This window comes from Cebus imitator, unplaced genomic scaffold (genome assembly GCF_001604975.1).
Source record: "Cebus imitator isolate Cc_AM_T3 unplaced genomic scaffold, Cebus_imitator-1.0 Scaffold592, whole genome shotgun sequence".
Taxonomy (NCBI): Eukaryota; Metazoa; Chordata; class Mammalia; order Primates; family Cebidae; genus Cebus; species Cebus imitator.
In genome coordinates, this window is record NW_016107907.1 from 557,941 (window position 1) to 575,805 (window position 17,865).

General features: G+C 44.9%; 1 protein-coding gene across 1 annotated transcript in view; it reads left to right on the forward strand.

The window, feature by feature from the left end:
* The window catches only part of DIS3L2 (DIS3 like 3'-5' exoribonuclease 2), a 386,191-nt gene that overhangs the window by 297,761 nt on the left and 70,565 nt on the right, over window positions 1-17,865 (forward strand). Inside the window, exon 13 of the mRNA XM_017516523.2 lies at window positions 14,371-14,604. Coding sequence (XP_017372012.2) covers window positions 14,371-14,604 — 234 coding nt within the window. The remainder of the gene's footprint in view (window positions 1-14,370; window positions 14,605-17,865) is intronic.

Here is a 17,865-nt window from a genome sequence, read left to right on the forward strand (position 1 = left end):
TTGGAAATCAGAATACTTCAGACTTTTCTACCAGAACCCTAGAAGTTAGAGGACAGTCAAGCAGAGCTAATTTCTGAAGGACTGTGATCTTCATGCCAAAATTCTGTACCCAACAAATCTATCAATAAAGGGCAAGGGTAGGAAAGGACATCTTCAGACATACAAGGCCTCAACAAAAATGTGCATCTTACATACCCTTTCTCAGAAAGCCACCAGGGGATGTGCTTCACCAAAATGAAGGAGGAGTAAATCAAGAAAGAGGAAGATGTGAGACCTAGAAAACAAATACTCTAATACTGGAAAGAAGTGAAGGAATCACTTAGATCGGAGCTGGCAGACTTTTCCTGTAAAGGGCCAGTCAGGGTCCTTGTCACAGCTACTACACTGTCCTTTAGGTCTGTCTTGAAGATGCTAAGTGCCAGGCACAGTGGCTCACGCCTGTAATCCTAGCACTTTGGGAGGTCAGTCATTTGAGGTCAGGAGTTCAAGACCAGCCTGGCCAACATGGTGAAACCTTGTCTCTACTAAAAATACAAAAAGTTAGCCGGGCGTGGTGGCGGGTGCCTGTAATTCCAGCTACTTGGGAGAGTGAGGCAGGAGAATTGCTTGAATCTGGGAGATGGAGGTTGCAGTGAGCTGAGATCTCACCATTGCACTACAGCCTGGACAACAAGAGTGAAACTCTGTCTGAAAAAAAAAAAGAAGATGCTAAGCTGGATCCTCTCATGGGTTTCTACATTTTGTCTGTTGGAATCAGTTGTTTTGGTTGATATGTAGTTATGTAGCTGGAAAAGAAAGGAGCATTTTGATAACTTTTTCAGATAATTGTGGATATTCATTTTTGTACTACACAAAACTGTAATAAATAGTTTCTCAAAGCTAGTTACAGGCACAGTGGCTTATGCCTGTAGTCCCAGCACTTTGGGAGGCTGAAGCAGGCAGATTGCTTGAGCCCAGGAATTCAAGATCAGCCTGGGCACATATTGAAACCCTGTCTCTACTAAAAATACAAAAGGTAGCCGGGTGCGGTGGTGTATGTCTGTAGTCCCAGCTATTGGGGAGGCTCAGGTGGGAGGATCACCTGAGCCTGGGAAATTGAGGCTGCAGTGAGCCATGATCATACCACTGCAGTCCAGCCTGGGCAATGGGAGTAAGACTCTGTGTCAAAAAACAAAATGGGGGCTGGGCACAATGGCTTATGCCTATAATCCCAGCACTTTGGGAGGCTGAGACAGGAGGATTTCACTGATTGGGAAACATGGTGAGACCTCATGTGGAGAAAAAACAAAACAAAACAAGAAAAAAAGAAGAGACACCAGAGACTGTGCTTTCTCACTCTCCCCCAAATACCCAAGTCTAAATAACTATAGTTTGTGTGTCAGCTATTCCTTCAATAAAAACAATGTTCCATAAAATGAGCAATAGTTCCCTTCACGACTCAGTTATGTAAACGCTTTTCCTCAAGACCACCAGCCTGCTTCCACATGCAACGAAAGTGAAAAAGACAATCAAGGGTTGAGACATCATAAAATTAATAATTTTTACTGCTCTGTCCCGAATCTTCATTTGTTTTACATGAGTATGTGGTGCTGGAGACTGGTGGCCACAGGTGCGCTGGGTGCCATTGCCGGATTTGCACCAAGGCAGCAGCTTTACCCCTGAGGGCCTTTGTGCCACCAGTATAAATGTCAGCATGTGGAAAGGACATATAACACTGCCTTAGTATTATTAAGAAAATAGTTTTGACTCCCTGGACCCCTGGAAGGGTCTCAGGGATCCCTAGGGATACATGGACTATACCTTGAGAACCAAATAGATGGTGGAAAGTTTGGGGTAGATTAATGTACATAGTACACAGAAAATCAAGCAAATAAAAAGACAGTTATTAATTCCAGTGAGAATGTAAAGTTATGTAGAAAAGTAACAGTATTTCTATAACTGTAATAGTAGATTGATCAAGTGAATTCTGATCATTGTCATGTATTAGGAGGATTAAAGACTTGAATGGTCATGTGGGCATGGTGGCGGAGGGAGTGTGTATGGAAGGAAAAATAAATTATCTTCTGTAGTGAAAAGTTTGCAAATAATGCCTAAAAAAAAATCAAGAAGCAGCAGGCAGGTTATGCAGAAGTTAATACCCAAATATGCTTTTTAAAGTGGTAAAAGTAGTTACTCTTGGGAAGTGACAGAGAGACAGAGGGCAACTGTTTTTCATAACAAGCCTTTAAAACTACTTGACTGAACTATGTATACTTCAATATTTTTATTGTAAAAATTTTCAAACATACATGAAAGTAAATGGCACAATAAATCTATCCTCCCCACCTCCCAGATTCAACTACTATCAAGACTTCTTTTTATTGTCAAAGTATTTTAAAACAAACCACAAACATGTCATTTCACTCACACATATTCCAGTATGAAGCTGTAAAAATTTTGGACATTTTCTTATATACCACAATGCCATTAGCACACCTAACAGTGACTACTGATGTCTTGGTGTCATTCTAAACCCAGTCCATAATATATTTCCTTGCTTTCTCCCAAAGATTTGCCTGAATTGGCATCAAAACAAGTTATACACATTATATTTGGCTTTTATGACTCTTAAATATGGGGTTAAAAAAAAGACCACTTTTAAGGTTTTTTTTTTTTTTTTTTTTTTTTTTTTTTTTTTTTTTTTTTTTTTTTTTTTTTTTTTTTTTTTTTTAAAGATTTAAGAGGCAAATGCTATCTGAAAACAAAGAAGAAATTGTGAGGACAGTATACCAGCAGTCATATTTTGATGGTGGTGGGAGCATGCATGGGGGAAAAAAATTAATGGAAAAAGACCAGTAGGAAATAAAATAGAATGCCAATAGCAGTTATGTTTGGGTAGTAAAACTATGAGTAATTTTTTCTACTTTTTTGTATTTTCTAATGTTTTTTGAAAATGTGTAACTTTTATATTTTTATAAATGCTTATTTTTGTGAAAGTTTAACTAAATAGAAAATTAAAAGCCCGTAGAAGAAAGCTAACTTTCTTTGAGTCAACAGAAAAGAACTTTTGAGTCTGAGTTATGCCTGCCAAAGTCAGACCCAAAAAATAAAAAGCTGCCCAATCTAATGAGCTTCTAAAATATGAGGATCATAAAAGAAGCACTAGAAAGTGGCAAACTCTGTAACTCAGTTGACCTCTGGGGTTTCTGTTGGAGGTAGTGTCTGATGCCCAGGCCACTGGCATTAGGGACTAGAGAGCAGGTGTGAAGTAGGCACAGGATCCAGGAGGGGCTGTGGGCCTCAGTGCAAGCCAAGCCAGATCGGAAGTATGAGAGTTTGGACTAGAGACAGGGTTGTAGGGCAAAGCCCACTAACCACACTCCTTGTACTGTGATTATCCAAACACCCTACCCAGACCAAGTGACCACGTGAGAGGTAGACCCTGGTTGGTTAGTCCTGGGGATGAGTATCTCTTACCCATAGTCAAGATGCATGAAATGAGAGGTCAGATTCCCGACTCACATCCAAGGGATGGTGCTTCTTCAAGACACTGGCAAGGAAAGCTTGAATTTAGCAAGGACAGGGGGAAAAAAGTTCAGAACCAGATGGGAGGGTCAGGGAGCCAGAGAAGGCCACCTGGCAAGGGGTAGCCTGCCTCAAGAACCCAGTGATGAAGAGGAGGGTCTCCGAAGCCTGTGTGACCAATGTCCGAGGCTGCTTTTGCATGCAGTGGTGACTTCTCTTGGCGTAAAGTCTTGAACTTAGAAGGAGCCAGAGCAGGGCCAACAGCATTGTGCCACAGCTGCTGGGTAGCCACCAGTCTCATCTGGAGCTGAAGTGGAGAAAGCTGTGTATTTTTCCTTAGTCTATTGGAATGGCATACTTTCTGGAGCAGGCATAGTCAGCTATAGAGAGACTGTTCCAATGTTTTCTTAATGCCCACTAGATTTTTTTTTTTTAACACTCACAAGAAAATCTTGGACATGTATGCATTCATTAAGCTAGTGCTTAGGTTTTTAGGTCAATAAATACTGAGTAATGTATTTTTAGTATATTTCTCACATGTTGGTTGTGAGAGCCTTATTCTCTGACTAGTAACTAAGTCCTTAGACCTTAGGATCTTAGGGCTAAAGATCCAAATAATAAAAAAAGGGTCTCACAATTTATTAGCTGTCCTCAGTTTGCATCTCCTGTGACATCCTTGCTGTGTGCTGTACAGGATTAGTCAGGACCCAGAGTGTACTCCAGACATCGCCTGTTTCAGCCATTTACTTAGATCAAAAACCATGGGGTCATTCTTGACTTTGGTCTTTCTCTCATGCTGCATGTGCATCCAGTCTGCCAGTGAATCATCGCAGCTTTGCCTTCTGAATGTCTCCAGAATCTGCCCCTTCCTTAACTGCTGGCACTGATATCTGGGTCCGAGCTATTCTCTCTCACCTGGACGAACAGTGGCCTCATGACTGTTCTTGCAGCCTCTGCTCCTGCCTCACGTCATCTCTTCTGTATTCAGCTGTCAGAGTGATCCTTCCTAATCTTAGTTAGGTCTTGTCTCTCCATTGAAATTTTCCAGTCTCTCATTCAGAATAAAAGATAAAAGTCCATACAATGGTAATTTTTTCCTTGTTCTTTTCTGCCTGTCTTCTGTGCTAGAAATGCATGGACTTCAGAGTCTTTTTGTGATCAGCCTGTCTTCTCATGCCTAGAGGAGAGAAGCTGCCTTTTATGTGTAACTGAGCTCTGTGCTGTGCTGCAGGCCCCATCCCCAGCTCTAGGGACCTGACAATAGTCAAGATTGAGTTTTCCCACCTGCCATCTTCTCATATCCTTCAAGACTCTGCCCATTCCTTGTAGCTGAGCAGATCTTTTCCTCCCGCCTAACTCATTACACTCTGAGAATTGGACATTGTAGAACTATGGTGTGTACCAGTTCAGGCTTTCTCAGCTGAACCTTCAGTACTACTTGGGAATCCTTTTATTTGTTACTAAGGTTCCAAGTGTTTTTCTTGGGTTCCAACCTCAACCTTGCCTTCCACTCCTCTTTCCTTTAAGACCCATCATTCTCCCAAGTACCTTTCATTTCTTCTTCTTGGAAACCAGAGAGGCCAGCCAACTTCATCTGCTGAAGTCCCCCTTTCCACATCAAAATTCCTCTCTGCCTTGCCGCATCCTTTCCCTTCGTTTCATGCAGTAAAAATGCTCCTGTTCCAACCCAAGTCTAAGCTCTGTGTTCTCTAGATCAACAGCGTCAGCATCCACCAAGCCATTCAGACTCGAAGTTGCTAGCCTGTTTCACATCTGCCACATGCAAGCAGTTCCAAGTGCTAACAGTGTGACCTTTGCAAAGTGTCTCTAATCAGTCTTCTTTTTTCTGTTACTACAGCCACCATCCTGGTTTAAGTTCTTGCCATCTTCCCTGCACCCTAATGTATTCTGTGTCCCCAGTAGTGTTAGATGATGTTCTAGAAGCTGAATCTGGTCCTCTTATACTATTACTCAGCATCCTCTGACACTAGGTCACAACTAGCCACAAAAGTCCAGTCTCTGGCAAAGGACATTCAAAGACCTCCACCAACTCACCCCATGGTGTGGCCATCTACCACCTGCCCTCCAGACCTCTCAGCCTTCCCTCTTGCCACTGAAGGGTTGGTTTGGCCTAATCTGGAGTTGCCATTCTTAGGACATTACATTTGCTTTCTTCCCCTCAGCTCTACCAGTCAGATTCCTACTCAGCCCTTGAGATCCAGCCAGAATGCCATTTCCCCCATGAGACTGTCATTAGTCAGTCATTCATTTAGTAAATATTATTGGATATTTGCTTTGTTCAGACAGTGTACAAAGTATTGAAGGTACAGAAATTGTGCACCAGAATAGAAATAATAGTTATCTCCTTATGGTGGATTTATAGGAGATATTTTTCTCCTTCTTTTTCCACCTTTTTTTTTTTTTTTTGAGATGGAGTCTCACTCTGTTGTCCAGGCTGGAGTGCAGTGGAGCGATCTCGACTCACTGAAGCCTCTGCCTACCAGGTTCAAGCAATTCTCTGCCTCAGCCTCCTGAGTAGCTGGGATTATAAGCACTCACCACCAAGCCCAACTAATTTTTGTATTTTTAGTAGAGACGGGGTTTCACCATCTTGGCCAGGCTAGTTTTGAACTCCCAACCTCAGGTGATCCACCTGCCTCAGCCTCCTAAAGTGCTGGGATTAAAGGCATGACCACCGCGCCCGGCCTTTCCACCTTTATTTTTAACGTTTTCCGCAGTGAACACATATTACCACTGTAATAGAAAGGTAAAAAATATTTTCAGATTTTTTCTTTTTTTTTTTTTTTTAAATAGAGATATTGGAGTATGTTTGTAAGCCGAGTAGGAAGGTAAATGGTAAAAGAGACAGGAAGAAGGAACGGATATTTGGAGCCTGGTCAAGAAGATTCTGGGAGTCAGGACCCAACCCCAGGTGGGGGATGAGCTCCCAATAGGAAGACCACAGCTCTCCCACCCTGCAGGGAGTGGAGATGGGGTGGCGCCTGAAGTTTGAGAGAGAGGGGGCTGGGCTATGGTTATGGGACTCCATCCTCCCTGTCAGCATGCATTTTCCCAGCTCTCCACCCCTACAGTACCCGTCATCTTTCTGTGCACTTTAGAGCTATCAGTGCACAGTTCTGTTGTCCTGTTAGATTTTGAGGTCCTTGTAAGCAGGGCTCATTCCTCATGTGTTTTCTCCATAGCACGGTGCCATGTAACCAAAATGCTTAGCAATAACTTCGGTGATGTGTATATCTATTTTCACAATTCTGTGCTAGCTTCGTCTGCTCTATTAACATGGAATCCCCTTGGCAAGCATTTTTATCTGCGACAGCCTTCTCAGCACTCCTCAGCCACGTCCAGGGAAGGGAGCAGCACCTGACACAGCTTTCTCTGGAAGCTGCACCCACCCTTCCCCACTGCCCAGCGCCCTCCCCCATTACAACCCCTCCAGAGTTTCATGCCTTTCCCTGCCTGGGAATCCTACAACTTGAAAAATAAAATGCTTTGCTCTTCCTGGGTTACCATAGTGTCTGCAGCAAGCTCACAGAGCCAAGGCTCGTGAGTATGATAATGTAATTTGGGGCTTCGGTTAGTGGTGAAGAAACAGTGTTTGGGTATTGGGTTTTATCCTCAGTGGAGACTTTGCCCAGGCAGCTCGCAGTGAGAGATGATTGCTTCAAACACTGCTTCTGAGAATAATAGAAAGGTTCCCAGAAGACCCATCTGTAGTCATGACCGGAGGTGGAGCAGAGCTGTTTTATTTCAGGCCAGTGGTGACAACACTGGGACAAGGGAGCCTTTGGAAGACCTCTGCTGTGTTCTCTGTCCCTCCAGTCTCAGTTCCCCAATGAAGGCACTGGACAGTTACATGGTTCACCTAAGGTCACTTCAAAGTAAAGCAGAATTAATTGTGAACACAGATTTTGCTGTGCATCTTCAGGATTAAAATAAGAATTCAAAGTAAAATATTTTCAAGAAATAAAACAAGATATTTGTCATTTATAAGATTGTCATGCAGAGAGCTGAAAATTATTTGTAATCAGCTTTTCTCCTGCATTCTGATGTTATTAGTAGAGGCTTGATTTAAATCTAAAGATGTGGGCCCCAACGTTAGTAAACACTGTAAGAGGTGGTTGTACTGGGCTTCTTTAAAGGAAGGATGGGCCGCTGTTTTTGTGAGATGGCTTAGTGTGGCTCTGTTGAAAGGTCTGGGGCTGAATTAACCTCACCAGCCTTAGATATGCGTGATTTTGTGTTCCTTGGATCTCAATCTATGTCTCAATCCCATCTTCGGAAGGCTTCCTCTATGGCCCTCCCACACTTCCCCTCCTTTCTTCTGCTCTCCTCCACCGCCAGCTGCCTTCGCAAGGCCTTAGGCCTCCCAGCCAGCCCATGAGGTGACTGTTACCTTTAAAGATTTCTCCTGCCCCCCAACATCTCCATGCTGTTGTCACTGGGAAGGGGAGCACTTTCAAGGCGTGCTCAGGCATAGTGCCCTCACCCACTGTCCCAGGAAGGAAATTCCTATCTCCTGACCATATCCAGGGCCTTCAGGCTCTTCTCACATTTCCTGCCATTTCCTGGGTTTGGCATGGGAGTTAAACATTTGAGGAAGTTTCCTGTTTCATCCCTCTTAGACTTGGAATTAGGTGGGCATGGTTTATGCATGCCAGTAGTTCCAGCTACTAGAGAGTCTGAGGTGGGAGGATCACTTGAACCCAGAAGTTTGAGACCAGCCTGACCAACATAGTGAGACCCCATCTCTAAAAAATGTTTTAAATAATTAGCTGGACATGGTGTCACGTGCCTGTAGTCTCAGGTACTCGGGAGGCTGAGGCAGGAAGATCACTTGATCAAATTGAGAACAGATTGAGACCCCGTGCCTAAAGAAAAAATGAATGAATAAATAAATAAATAAATATTTGGCTGGGTGCGGTGGCTCACACCTGTATTCCCAGCACTTTGGGAGGCTGAGGTGGGCAGATCACCTGAGGTCAGAAGTTCAAGACCAGCCTGGCCAACATGGTGAAACCCCATCTTTACTAAAAATACAAAAATTAGCCAGTCATGTTGGTGGGTGCCTGTAGTCCCAGCTACTTGGGAGGCTGAGGCAGGAGAATTGCTTGAACCTGGGAAGTGGAAGTTGCAGTGAGCCACATGCAAAGAGAAAGCAAGCATTCAGCTGGAGTAAGTGGATTGTGTGTGATGGTATTTCAGTCTAGATATTCACACCTTCATCTTACTGTGCTCATCTCTTCCTTTTTCAGGGGAAGCCTGAGCTTTGCTCAGTGATAGTGGGCCTACTGTGAGGGCTGGACCTTGTGGAGGAGCCCCTTGCTTGCGCTAGTCACCCCACTGCCTCTGTCCCCTGCCGTTACTGGAACCTTCCCTAACAAGTTGGCTTCCTTTCCACCACAGACATGACCTGCCTCTCTCTGCTCTCTTCCAACCTGTCCTCTCTCCACCCAGTCCTTTTCAGACACTTGCTTCTTGACGCCTTCTACTTCTCTCACTGCCAGGCTACCCCTACTAAGGATGATTGTCCTGTGTTCGTAGCTGTAAGAAGCAGCCAAAATCCACTCCACCTCCCACCCACTGCCACTCCAAACAGCCTGGTTTTGTTCCAGTCAGGAAAAGGTTTTTTTCTTCCTGATGTTTTTTGAACAAAATATTTTGCATATGGAACCCTGGAGCTACTGCAAAAGTGATTTTGTACCTAATTCTTTAAGATAAATTAACCCCATTTGCAGTTTTTTTTCAACAAGAGGTATCTTAATGAGGTGCTGACATTTTTCAGAGGATAAATTTTAAATACATTTGAATAGAACTGAATAATTTTCAAAGGCGGTGGTCAGGCTTTTGTATCAATATAGAAAGTGGTTTATTTTACTTCATCATCTGCCTCTGTCTAACTTATGACCTTCACCCGGAATGTAATAAAAGTGACACTAGATTTTGAGTCTGTCTTTAACTGGATCTGGTCTTGGCTGCCAGGTAGGAGTTTGTATGACTTTTGACAAGTTCCTGGCCTGTTTTCTCAACTGTGCAATGGGCTGAACAATGTACTCCTCCCAGATATGTTGAGGAGATTTTAGAAATAGTAGGTATAAGAATACTCCCAGTGTTAGACTGCTTCCAGTCTTACTTGGTACAATAGGTAGGCCTTGAATTACAATGTCGTCGTAGATAATCATGTCCTCCTTTTTCAGTAGTTTTTTTTCCCCAGTAATATGCCTTCATTCAGTGTTGGCACTGTATTTAATCTGACATTCTGAACAGTAGTATTCCAGAATATGTACAGTAAACTTGCCTGCCTATAGAAGAATGACCCAAATCCTACGATTAAGAAAGGAAAGAGGAAGGACATGATTTTCTTTGTGAAGGGTTTTGTTTCTGAAGCTCCCCGTGGTATTTCTACTTTTTCCATGAAAAGCTCTGTCCTTTTGTCTTCTGCCACTGGCTTTGGTTATGCACTGGGCATTGATGTGAATCCAGTTTCCAACTGGAAAGTAATGAGGTGTTCCATCCAGAGAGGCCTGCCTTCCATACTGTGAGGCTGGCTGTTCCCAGGAACCCCTCCATTTGGATCTTTGCTTTCTTGCTGCTTTTCTCTGTGTCAGGCGGCAACAGGTTCCTTTCTTTTCTGCTTGGCTTCTGCAGAAGATGGTTTCAGGCCTGCTTTCCCTGGCCTAATAATTTTTTAATGACAGGTATGACTCCCAGAAGCACTGGATTCTGTTAAGGCAGAGTAGATTCGGCTGCCAGAGGTCCCTGTCCCCGAGCAGGAAGTTCCTGACGGCTCTTCAGGCTTCTACTTCAGCCTTTTGTGTATTTAAAGAGAAGGTTGGGATGGACTTTCAGGGTTGCAGGCATTAAGGAAGGGGACTGAAGTGAAGCAAAACAGCTATGGAAAAGTGATCATCAGTACTGCAGTCTCAAATTTGGTGGTGTTCCTGTGTGCGGTTAGGCAGGGATATCTATTTTGACTGAGAAGGAAACAAAATAGAGGTGCTCATTAAGAAAAAAAAAAGGAGCTCAAACGAACTGATAGCCAGTGCCAGCGTGGGCGATGAGCAGGCTTTGGTAAAGAGTGGCAATCTGCTGCTTTGGGCAGGTCTCAGGTAATCAGTTTTAGGAATACCTCAGGATTCCAAGTGGCTCCTGGTCAGGGCTCAGCAGGCAGAGGGGTGAGGGGAGCTATAGAGATGTGCTTAGAGCCAGGAGACATGGGCATGCAGGGTGCAGGGGTGTCTGGGAGCCTTGTGGAACTTGCTGCTAAGTTTTATGTATAAATGTTTCAGGGAGGAGGGTCTGGATCTTTCACTAAGTTCATTTTGTTTTGTTTTGTTGAGATGGAGTCTCACTCTGTCGCCCAAGCTGGAGTGCAATGGAGTGATCTTGGCTCACTGCAACTTACACGTCCCAGGCTCAAGCTATTTTTGTGACTCACCTTTCTGAGTAGCTGGGATTACAGGTGAACACCACCATACCCCGCTAATTTTTGTATTTTTTGTAGAGATAGGGTTTCACCATGTTGGCTAGGCTGGTTGCAAACTCCTGACCTCAAGCAGTCCATCTGCCTTGACTTCCCAAGTGCTGGGATTACAGCTATGAGCCACTGTGCTTGGCCAACATTCGCTAGATTTTTTAAGCAGTTCTTGATCCATGGTTTTTGTGAAAGCAGATGCCCGATCAGGGTATACTGGTTACCCTGTGCTGGAACATTCACTAGGGAAAAAGACCGCAGATGCTGGGAGGCTGCAGACCCTGTGACCTGGATGCTGGATGCTGGAGGGAACCTCTAGACCACTTGTGAAATGTGCAAGAGAGCAGTGGCATAGAACTGAAACTGACATTCCCTGAGCATGCCGAAGGCAGACTGTGCAGCCTGATGTAGACCCACAGGAGGAGTGACTGGGTTTGGAATGAAATGTAGAAAAGGAAGCAAGCTAAATCACCAGGGGAAACCCTTGAGACCACAAGAATGAAGAGGTCGTGGCCCTGTCATTTCAGAGGAGGCTGGAGCAGCTCTTCAGGAAATGTGGATGTGTGAGGAGGACAAGGCTGGCTGAGCCTAAAACGGGTTCTTTAGACTCTTCTGGAGACCCGAATGTGGCACTCCCCACCGGGACTGTCAGGTGGTACCTGGAATCGGCTCTACAGTTGCCTTTGCCTGCAGCACACACATGTGCCTCCTAAGAGCCAAATTCAAGACCTGCTTGCCATAGTGAAAGATTAGCGAGGTTATTTGAATCCCTTATGTCTTTGGATAGTGGTAGTTCTTGGCATAATCTGGAAAGAATAGTTTCAGGATTTTTTTTTAAGAAAAGTTAAAGTCAGTGATTACCGATTCAAGATCCTTCATAAGACTCCACTCTAGATAAAAATGTGAGTAGTTGCCACCATTCTCTTCCTCTACCCCATGGCTGCCATTTTTCAAGAGTATTGTTTCTTCCTTTAAGGGAGAGTGGATGGTACCAAAGTGGTCTCTCCAGCCTTCCAGGGTAGAAGCTGTATTTCCTGGAGGCTTTGTGGTGTGAACAGCTGCTGGGTTGGGCTCAGTCCTTCCCCATGGGGAGTGCCTACAGACCCTTCAGTTGGCTTTTTCGGAAAGCATTGTGTCAGCGGTTGTGAACAGAACGGTTGTCTGGTGAAGAGCAAGGCAAGGGGGATGTCTGCAAGCCCAGGCTAAAAGGTTCTACTCCTGACTGGCACTCCCTCCCTTTTCTTGCACAAGAAATACACTTCCACAGCGTTTATCTCTGAGCTTTTCCATTTTCCTCAGGCCCTCGAACTCCACCTAGCCTCCCTTGTTCTTTGCCTCGTGCTTGTCTACATAGATTGGGGCTCTGTGATGGTCATGCTCTCAGTTTCCCTCTCCTTCCCCTCAAGGTCTCCTCCCCTTTCCTTCCTTCCTTCCTCCCTACCAGGGCGCCCCTCCTCTGTCCTGGATGGATGGCCTCCACTTGGCCTAGAATCCCTTTTGTTTTCTTGTGTCTTCAATCTTTCTTCAGTGATGTTTTCTCTCCTGCAAACGCCACACAGCCCTCCATTCTGCTCATTCCAAAGTGCTCCCGTCCTTTTGGAAGTGGTCATCCACGCTGGTTGCATTGCGTCCACTTCCAGTCTTCACCTATCCTTAGCCTGGTGCTTCCCAGGCTTTTTCACATCATGTCACACACAGCAGATGTTGCTGTTTGAGTGGCACAGGGGGCATGTGCATGAGCTGACAGGAGGTCAAAGCTCTGGCTGCCCTGGGAGTGCGAAGGCTGGAGCCCTCCTTACAGCAGCTCCAGACCCATTTGCAGTACATGCTTTTACCCTTTGCAGTGTGACTCTGCCTCTCTCCTGCATTTTCCTAAAACAGCCAGCAAATGCTCAATGCTAGGAGTTTGTCTTTTTTTTCTCCTCTCTGATATCCAAGTGGTATTAGACATATACTTGTGGTGTAGAGCTCAGGCTCTAGGGCTGGACTGCTTGGGTTCAGTTCCCAGCTTTGCCAGTCCCTAGCAGTGTAGCCTTGGGCAAATTCCTTAATTTCTCTGTGCCTTGGTTTCCTCATCTGAAGAAGAGGATAGCAAAATTCCTACCTCATAGAGTTGTTATGAGAATTAAATAGTTGCCATATGGAGAGTGTGAACAATGCCTGTCTCATAGTAAGTGCTCCAGAGTGTCCCTTGTTGCCTCCGAGTCCCCTTTCTTAAAGCTCTTTTCTCCTGCTTAACATTGGACACCCCTGGTTTTTGTCCTGTCTCTCCCAACTCTCTTATTTTTCTCCTGTTTTCATTCCCTGGCTTCTCTTTTTGCTCCTTGACATGAAGGAGGTGTGCTAGGCCAAGCAGCCCTGCCTCTCCTGACCACCCTTTTCTCTGTAGACCCCTCTTCGTCCAGATGGACCAGACCCACACCCAGATACCTACCAGATCACCTCGCCTGCGTCTCTCCCTGCACCTCAGACCCAAGAGTCCCAAAAATGTTTTAATGTTCATTTTTTGTTTTATAAGTAATACATATTTATTATACAAAATACAGAAAAGTGAAAATAATAAAACGCACCTCAGTGGTAATCCCACCATTCAGCTGGCACCACCACTAAACTTGGGTATATCTCCTTCAAGCCCAGTGTGTCTCATCCTGTGCCAGCTTTCCCCCAGAAGACATTTGGCAATGCCTGGAGCCATTTTTTATTATCAGCTTGAGGGTGTAGGGGAGAGGTGCCCCTGACATCCAGTGGATAGAGGCCAGGGATACTGCTGAACGTTTTATAAAGCACACTTCAGCCCCCGCCCAACAAGAAATTGTTTAGCCCAGCAGTGCCGAGATTGAGAAGCCTGTTCTAGACTTCTGTCTCTACATATGTGCGCCAAATGAAACCGTGGAAATGGGTTTTCTCTTTCTAGCCCTATCCTGCTTTTCCACCTGTGTTCCCTCTTTCTGTCAGTGGCCCTGCCTTCCCCTTCTCCTTTACCCTGCATCTGAGCTGTTCCCAAACCCGCAGAGTACCTGTCTGCCATGTTGTTGACAGCTCTCTCCTCCACTCCCCTGAGTGTTGAGATTGATGCCCATTCACCAAAACTAATGGAAAAACCTCCAATGTGCCTTGCCTGTGCCACCAGTGTGCTTGGGGATCATCCATAGGTGTCCAGTGCCTGTTAGATTAATTCCACACCAGGTGGAGACTAAGCTCCCTGAGGGTAGCAGCTTCTATCTCTGATTCATCTGGGTGCCTAGCCTGAACCTGCCACCATTCTGAGCAGTGCTCAATAAATCTTTGTTGAATGTCTATGGATGAGTGGTTGAAGGAAGAAAATCCTGAAAAAAATTCTCCTCACAATTCCCTCACAGACTGTCCCATCTTTGCAGATCCTTGATGAATGGTTTGGCCGGACCATCATCCGCTCCTGCACCAAACTTAGCTACGAGCATGCGCAGAGCATGATTGAAAGCCCCACTGAGAAAATCCCTGCGACAGAGCTGCCTCCCATTTCCCCAGAGCATAGCAGCGAGGAGGTACACCAGGCCGTCTTGAATCTCCACGGAATTGCCAAGCGATTACGCCAGCAACGCTTTGCAGATGGCGCACTTCGTTTGGATCAGGTCAGTACATGTTTTTTTTCAGGGCAGCCAACGGATTTGACTTGTCCTGAACCCAGCGTGGTTGAAGGCAGCATGGCAGGCTTAAATTCCTCCTTCCTTCCCCTTGCCCCAATTACCACATCAAAATCGTGTTCTCTGAGGCCAGCCGGAATTAACTCCCATTCACTCTCCATATACAGTGGGTCTATGTGGGTGGCTCTGTCCAAAACCCCCAGCTGGTCTTCCCTGGTAAGGCTATGTCCAGTCTGTGATCCTCACCTCAGGTTTCTATTCAAATCTGTTCTTTAGTGGAGGCAAGAATAGGAGACATGGAAATTTAGGAGGCAGCTGACCAGTGTCTGATCTGAAGGCTTGGGAAAAAATAGTAGTTATTCTTATTCCTCATCTTTTATTTGTTTACAATAGAACAGCAGTCCCCATTGTTTTGGATACCAGGGACTGGTTTCATGGAAGACAATTTTTCCACAGACTGGGGGTGGGGGATGGTTTTGAAATGAAACTTCCACCTCAGATCATCAGGCATTAGTTAGATTTTCATAAGGAGCATGCAACCTAGATCCCTTGCATGAGCAGTTCACAATCAAGTTTGAGTTACTGTGAGAATCTAATGCCACTACTGATCTGACAGGAGGTGGAGCTCAGGTGGTCATGCTCACCCACCACTGGCGGAGCTCAAGTGGTCATGCTCACCCGCTGCTCACCTCCTGTTGTGCGGCCCTGTTCCTAACGGGCCATGGAGGGGCTGTTGGGGACTCCTGCTATAGAACACTGGCTAGTGAAAAACACATTGGCCTGGATTGACATTGATAAGTCTGAACTATCATAGCCATGCTGGCAGCCCTCTGGGACTTAGGCAGCTGTCACTGAAACCTGGTTGAATTTCCATGTCTGAGAGTCTGTGACTGTTAGGACCCAAGATTTCTTTTTTATTGCTTGCCAGTACCTTACAGAGCAGAGACTATGTTTTGTATTATCGACTTTTTTTCCTCTTTCATTTATATTTCTTACCCACACTCTCCTTCCCTGCTTGTTGTGTGCTCTAGGAAGTTGCCATGTGTCTGAAAAATGAGGTGGGTAGGAGAGTGGAACTGTTCACCAGACTGCCTCATGCAGACTTTTTTCCCTGAGCCTGTCAGCCGGGAGAAATCTGAAAGGCCTGGCTGTAAAGCCTTCTGATTGCAGTTTTGATTTTATCCTGCCTTTTGCAACAGACTTGCACAAATGCTTCTTAGCAGGCATTGCAAATAGGTGCTGCTCTGGGCTTAGGTAGAAGTGGCTGCTCTTGGGACCAGTGGATGACCTGTCCTGTCTCTGTGTGGCAGTCAGGGTAACCTCTGGAGTTTTCCTGCTCCTTCCCTGGCCTAAGCTTAGGCAGCCTGAGCAGGCCTATCTGCATGAGAATGCTGGCAGGGAGACAGGAGGCAGAGCGGACACTGAAGAAGACAGCAGACGTGGTGGAAGAGAAACGAAAGGCATAGGGGATTACAGAATACCTACTTTCCTTCCTTCAAGAAATCATTCATGGGAGTGTGAACGTACTCGCATTTTCACTTACTGGTGGCTGCCTTATTGTCAAATCCAAGGATACCTTATAGTTCTTGCTTCTTAGACTTCTGACCTGCACCAGGCCCTTTGAAACCCACCTCCTCGTTCTCTGTTTCTCTTTGTACATCTCCAATGTCCTGCTGGCCCCCTTTGCAGAAGCCTCTTCTGCCCACCACTTTAGGGTTGGCATCCCCTGGATCTACCCCACCTTTGTCCTTTCTCTATCCACACTCCCACCCTGAGTGACCTCCTCTACTCTTGTGATTCTAACTACTAATTGGGTGCTAATGAGCCAAAATCTGTCTCTCTGTCCCTGACCTCCCTCCCTCAGCTGTAGTCCAGCCCTGCAATCATCTCAGCCATGCCCGTCTTTCCCTCTGTCAATTCAGTGATCAGTGACCACAGCAGGTGGCACTGGCTGTCTAGTACTGCCTTCTCCCTCGCCCCCCACCCCCAGGGGAATGCTATGTGTGTTCTCAAACCTGGCGAGGCCAGTTGTACGTGTTGTAATTATGCAGTTTAACTATGTGTCAGGTAAACTGATCAAATATGAACATAGAAAAGAAGCTGTTGTTTTCATAAAAAAACTAAGTTAAATGTTTTGGAAAGACCTGGATAAGGATAAGTCTTTAAAAATTCAGTTGTAAAATGGGGTAATTATGGAATCCAGTAAGCATTCTGTATTCACATTGCTTTGTAAATGTCTAAATTCTCATTCTTTTTTGAAGAAACCAAATGATAAAGTATAGACAGTGAATTGCGAGTGTAGTTTATTCAGAAAAGACTGTGTAGAAATCCAGTTGGCACTCTCCCTTTTTGAAAGCCTTACACTAAAAAAAAGAAAAAATTAGCAAATGAAGATACATCTATATAAATTAGAACATTTAGCGATGGGTTTCTCTTCTGTGTGATTCCCTTCTTTTTCTAACTTTTAGAATAACCAACCAATGGCTGCTGAAGCACATCACAGGAGAGAGATTCTGTCCTTACATTTTAGAGACCTCACCCCAACAGTTTGTTGCAAAGTTCAGTTGAATTAAATATGTGATATACTCTAAAAACTATAAAAGACTGTCAGGTGATCCCAGTTCATATGAGGATGGGGTATAGTTGTCAAAATAGAAGAATTATCTCAGATTATTGATAAATAAAGATCTGTTGGCATGTCTCAGAATCAGAGTTTTATTGCTGAAAATGACTTTGGGTATCTGTCTCTCATTGGCCTTCTCAATTTATCAGAAAACTAAAGGTTAAAAGAGTTGCTCATATGCAAGAAATCCAAATTGCCCTGTGTTCACTTTGCCTCCATTTACACCAAGCTGACTTGAGAAAAAAATTTTCCTTTTAAGTGGAAAAAAAACCCTCCAAAGTCCTAATTAGGTTCCAGTTAATTAAGGTTTGAAAATAAGGGCTTTGCACCCTTGGAGTCGATTCCTTGGTTCCCCCGAAAACAAGTCCATGGACCCCAGCTTTGGAAGGAGGAACACATCAATCTCCCACAGCAAAGGACTCTGGTGAGGTCATTTATAAATCAGCTAAATGGCCCTATTCAGAAGTCACTGCATTTGTTCTCCTGCCCCTACTGCTTGCTTTGCCCTCACAAAAATCCATTTTTCCTTGGTGCTTTTTTGAGTAGCCTACTGTTTGGAGTTGTTCTCTGATGCTTTGTTTGTCTCGGTCCACTGTGTCCGTGCTTTTGGTGGCAGTCCTTAAAAA